The sequence below is a fragment of the Bufo bufo genome, chromosome 3 (assembly GCF_905171765.1).
Source record: "Bufo bufo chromosome 3, aBufBuf1.1, whole genome shotgun sequence".
NCBI classification, from domain to species: Eukaryota; Metazoa; Chordata; class Amphibia; order Anura; family Bufonidae; genus Bufo; species Bufo bufo.
This window is the reverse complement of record NC_053391.1, coordinates 267,687,310-267,693,309: the sequence shown is the minus strand read 5'-3', so window position 1 is coordinate 267,693,309 and position 6,000 is coordinate 267,687,310. Positions and strand designations below refer to the sequence as shown.

General features: G+C 42.3%; 1 protein-coding gene across 2 annotated transcripts in view; it reads right to left on the bottom strand.

The window, feature by feature from the left end:
• Positions 1-261: 261 nt before the first annotated feature.
• Positions 262-6,000, bottom strand: part of SARS1 (seryl-tRNA synthetase 1) — a 161,888-nt gene continuing 156,149 nt past the window's right edge. The window contains exon 11 of one of the 2 annotated variants that reach the window (XM_040424133.1): positions 262-598. In XM_040424133.1, coding sequence (XP_040280067.1) covers positions 450-598 — 149 coding nt within the window. In that variant the 3' untranslated portion in view covers positions 262-449. The remainder of the gene's footprint in view (positions 599-6,000) is intronic. The other variant, XM_040424134.1, reaches the window with a different exon arrangement.

Genomic DNA, 6,000 nt, shown 5'->3' with positions numbered 1-6,000 from the left:
TGAAAAGAATGGGAAAGGCGTCAAAACTGCAAAAAAATGTGGATTGGAGGCGGATTCCAAATATGGTCATGTGCACAAGGAAGAATAGTATGCTAAACTAGGTAGATCAAGGTCTTTTTTTTCAAACTTAGGCCGTTTTCTAATGGGCATAACGCAGCCACATTTTACTGTCAGTAGAGTGGGCTATATTGCACAGTCTGGCTATCTAAAAACTGTTTGTGTAATGATAATAATGGTAATAAGAACACTGAATGGACAAAACCTGACACATGTAGGTCTATAATAACCTATTTATTCAATTTTACTATGCCTTTGCAGTCATCATTAAGCAGGTTGCACATAAGACGACCAGTAACAGTTAAATACAATGGATCTCCAATTGCCAGTAGTTTAATAACTGGATGACTGACTATCAATAAGCCAGTAAGATATCCATAAGAACAGATGGACTATGAAGCATTGTTCACATCCATATTCTGCATCGGAGATTCTAAACCAGAACTTTGACTCTTTTTTGATCCTTGCTGCTTCTTTTGCTTTTTTGTAGGTTCCTCATCAATTGGAGCTGGCTTTACAAATCTGATAATTTCTTTCAGTCCTGAAGGGAAAAAAAAAGAAAGTTTATTAGAAAGAAAAAATGGAAATGTGGTTATTAAGAATGTTTGAATGATTGCGTTTTGTTATATTTAATAGGACAAGCATTAATTTAAAACAAAAAGGACTTAATGGGGTTGTGTCACTAAGAACACTTAACGCGTATCCACATAACTAATCACGGGGGCCCCCCAGCAATCATAAGAACGGTGGTCCAGAAGTGTTGCCATATTGCCCCCATGGGAATAGAGTGGTGGAATGCATGTGTTCTATGGGAATGCTGCAAGCACCGTACTCTGCAGTCCCATAGAAGTGAAAAGTGAGACTCCCAGCAAATTAGATACTTAAGGTGGATTTATACATAAGCCGGGCAAACTGTTGAGAATGAACGTTCCTGCGAACACTGGTTCCCATCAATCTGCCTGTGTAAATGGGTAGCCGATCACCCAATGAACGAGCGAAACGATCCTTCATTGGGTGAAATTACCGTTGGTACAGGCTCATCAATTATCGTTTCTGGGCAGCAGATCGTGCAGTATAAACAGCTATCTGCTGTCTAGAAACAATGCAGCTGTATGAGGATGAGGCACCACAATAGCGATCCCTGGTCCTCATACTGTGGAGATGATCGCTGCACGTTAATGCAGAATGCTTCCTTCCTAACAGTCTGCTGCTCGTCTGCCAACTTTATTCTCTATCCTATGGATAGAAGATAAGGGTTACTAGTGACACAGCACCTTCAGCAATCTCCTCCTATATTTCTTCACATGTCTCAGTTTTCTGGGTTCACAATATTAATAGATACGTTATGTGGTAATGTGGACAATGCGGGAAGGCGTGTGTATCCCACCCAGATACCTCAGCTGGGTGAGATAACAAAAATCCGGAAAGCTGCAGTTGTCTCAGCAAAGTATAGTTTGCTGAGGCCGTTTTGCATACATTTTCTTCTGGGCTGGATTTTACTTGGATTGGCGGATAGGTTTAGTAGTGGGATCTGCCAGTCCACACCCTTCCAGCACAGGTATTCCCTTTCACCTGAGGTAATCGCAGGTGAGGCCTGTTCTAATCAAGAAGGCATCAAACCAACCCTCTGTGTGTTAGTCAGAGGGGGGAAGAAAGGCTGAGGAGGCCTGAGAGTGAGAGAGAAAGGCTGAGGAAGCCTGAGTTTGGGGGGACCTAGCAACGCCTGTGAAGAGAGGGTCGCACGGCTAGAGTCAGGCGGACTTCTGGGCCACAATCCTCCAAAAGGTACTGATGTTGTAGTAACAGCCTGGACTATTTGGGCTGAGAAAGCCGCATCTGATCACGTGTGTGAACTGTTCTTTAGAGGTGAGTCAGGGAATGAATTATGTATTAGGTAGTGCCTAGATGGGTAGGAGTTATTTTGGTTGCTGTATTGTTCTAAAGTGCTAGAAAATAAAGCATCGTTTGGACTTCAATCCGGTTGTCTGCGAGAAATCTGTGTTTGAGACGCCCTGAGAGAGAACGATCCCTTACAGTTATCCATAACAAATTACTGCAAGGTCCAGCTGTCGACATTCCAACAGACCAGCTGTTTGTAAGGCTGCAGCGCTCAGCAGAGTGCCACAATCCCTTCAAATGTTTACACTGCAGACTGTCTAGTAGTGGCTCTGTAAGCTACTGCAGCTTTGTCTCATTCACGCCTGTCAGTAAAACACTACCTACAGCCTTATCTATCTTAAAGCAACTTCTCATATATGCATCCCTTTTTAAAACAGGAGACTACCAAAATGTTAGTACAAACTTATAATAGTCCAGCTAAACTTCTGTAACACCCTCCCAACCTTTGTGTCCTGCCAACAAACAGACTAAGGGTCCATTCACACGTCCGCAAAATGGTTCCGCAACTTTGCGGAACAGGTGCGGACCCATTCATTTTAAATGGGGCCGGAATGTGCTGTCCACAGCACTTTCGTTCCGCAAAAAAATAGAACATGTCCTATTCTTGTCCGCAATTACGTACAAGAAAAGGCATTTTCTATGAGAGTGCCTGCGATGTGCGGTCCGCAAAATGCCAGTGTCCACCCTTTGTTACATCCTCCACTTATGGACAGTCAGGCCCCTGTTGTCCACAGCATCTAAGGGATTTACAGAGAAAGGGGGCTCTCTCAACCCATCGGCTCCCCATGATGTGAATATAGGGTGCCGATGGTTGCCATGGCAGCCGGAAACATAAAAAAAGCTTATGGGTCAGCCAGCTACAGAAGCCTATGAGGCCCACCGCCCGGCTGGGTCTCATAGGCGAATTGTCACCGGCTCTATAAAAATATCACATAGTCTAAAAAAACAAAACAAATGTCAAGCAATCAAATGTCTTATATACCCAAAAATGGTACCAAAGAAAACAACTGTAAAAAAAACTAAAAATTATGTTAGAACAGCCATTTTTGTTCACCTTGCCTCCAAAAAAATATAATAGAAAGTAAACCCACTGTGACAACTAACTGGTTTGGCTATCCCTAAGAGCATTATTATTCTGGTGCTTCCCCGGTATTCACTCTTTAACCCCTGTACATGGATCTGGACTTCGTTATGGGTTAGAAACCAGAACGCTTCTTCCTGGGATAGTCCAGGTGTAGACTGGCAGCTGACTCACTGGTGTCAGGAACACTGGTGCAAGCACCACAGGCTCTAGGCATATAAAATGCACCAAAACCGCAGGTACAGTCTGAACAGTCACATACTGATTATGTGGGTTTTTGGCAGAATTGACTGCGGGAAACTTGGCTGGATAGCAGAGACACAGGAAAACCGCACCACAATCACAGAAGCAGTCTGAACGGCCTCTAATACTAAAACTGCAGATATGTGGCAACACTGAACTGGAGACACTAGGAAAGCTTGCGGGCAGAGAAGAGGTGGATGCAGAAACAAAGCAGGCAAGAAACAAAACTGTAGCACAGCTAGGGAAGACCGACTAATACAGACAGCCCCGTTCCTGACAGCAGAGACACGGAGCATTAACATGATTGATAATGCTGTGCTTCTCTATGACCTTTTTGCTACAAAATGACAGTGACAACTTTATCTCACTGTGATTTTGTAGTAAAAAGATCAGAGAGGCACAGAGCATTATTAATCATGTTAATGCTCCGGGTCTCTTGGCTATCTTTCACGCAGCGTATTCCACGCACGGCATCCGCTCATGTGAAAGAGCCCTTATGGCCCCTTTGAGCGTTTTTCTAGACTTCGCATAAATTGTCAGAAGGCCCTTTTTTGTCTCAAGGGAGAAATCGATGGCAGATCGGAGGAAAGATATGCCATTTAATTTTAATAATTTGGGGATACAAGTGATCAGAGGCCATTCTCACTCATATTCCCTCAATGTTGTTCCTTTAAAGTCATATTTTAGGGATACATTTAAAATAAGGAGGTCCTTGCTATTATCTACTGCCTGGAGAATGGGTTACTGAAAACATTTCTGCCAGATAAAACCTAGATAGCAACATATATCCTTTTTTCTAACTTGTTTTTATTTGCTGATTGGAGATTTTCTTATTCTAAGTTTTGGATGTGATTGTGGGTGCTGCCATCTTGCCTGAGCTGTTCTTAACAACATTTAGAGGGACACTTTACAGCAGCCATCATAGGTCACAGACATAATGAATATGACTCATTTCTTTCTATTGGACAGTTCTCTAGGCATGTCAGTAAATATAGAAAAAACAGATCAGACGGCACTCACCACAAAAAAAAAAAAAATCTTTCCTCTAAAAAAAAACAAAAAAACGCCATTGAGGTACAGGACGCAGAATGAATGGAAAGGAGACGGCTGCTTTGCACACTTGCTGCACTTCCCCTGGGCCGTTATTTTAGAATAAAGAAGTTTTTCGTGGTGAGTGCCATCTGATATGTTTTCTATATTTACTGCCATTTACAACATTGACATTGCCAAGCATCTATACCACTGTTTTGTGCACACACTCCATTGTCCAGGTGAATGTGGTGGGAGTTGGTAGCTGTGCAGATTGTTGTGTTACAGTGTTACAGAGCCGGTCAATGTGTCAACTCTTGCTGATACAGTTTTTTAGTCATGTTCTCTGAAGTGTGCAAGGGTAATTTTACAAAAAAAAAAAAAGATAAGCTTTAACAATTGACTATTATGAATGGTAAATTCTGTGTTATCTGTATATAGGTGATTATTGTAATTCTTATCCTGCCTGTAATTATAAGCAGATAACTGCAGTAAAGTAATCTGTACAGACTATGGCCGAGTTCACACGAACGTGTGTGACCTGTGCTGCGGCCCGCAAATAGCGGCCCGCAATCCACGATCGCCGGCCGTAGGTCAGTCGCATCGGATCGCGGACCCATTCACTTTAATAGGTCCGCGATCCGCCCATTACGCAAAAAGATAGGACATGTTCTATGTTTATACGCGTTTCGGGGTTCTCTGAATGACCCCTTCCTCCACTGAGGAAGGGGTCATTCAGAGAACCCCGAAACGCGTATGGTTAAATACCCTGTACCGGCATGCTGGAAAAATAGCTCCCTTGGACTTCCAAGATTGACTAGCTGTGACCGAGAGCGACGAACACCGGAGGAATCCAAAACAAAGCCACAGACATAGTTTCCGTGAGCAGGATATCCAGGTGACACCGCGCCCATAGCAAATCTCTATAGGTCCGGACGTAGGATAAAGACACACTGGCCAGGTAAAACTAAGCAACATAGTTGCTCAAATCGGTGGGACGCCACCGCTGTGCAATTCAGTATTACCGAAACCAAAAGAGCGCTCATAAGACTTTGCTACCAAATACGAAACTGCGTTTTCTTTGCGTTTGCTTCTGAACCCAATGACTTCAGTATTAACAATTAAGCCGCATATGCCCATTGCCGCTGCTTATTGATTAACGCATATGCCCATTGCCGCTGCTTATTAATTAATGTATTGACTTTAATATATATGCCGCTGCTATTCAATTTACGTATTGATTTTTAGTGTATATGCCGAATATTGCTGCTATTATTGATATGCCGCTGCTATTCAATTTACGTATTGATTTTTAGTGTATATGCCAAATATTGCTGCTATTATTGATATTAATGGTTTAAAGTGTTTTATGGTATTTTACTGGTGAATTTTATTGTTATATTAAATATCCTTATCAATTTACTCCATACTTGAGTGCCTGGTTTGCCCTATATATTTCTGAACAGATTCATATTTAGTTTTGTGGAAAAAGATTCAGTGCAACATGTATTTCATTCATTTAAATCCTATGTCAGTCAAGGAGGTGGTCCTATCATAATGGGAAGGCTGTCAGTCACTGAACAGGACCTTTTCTCAACTTCAAAGCCAAGAATGAGCATGGCTATGAATGACAAAATGACAGGTTATACTGGATTTTTTCCTATAAAACTATATATCAATCTGCTCAGCTC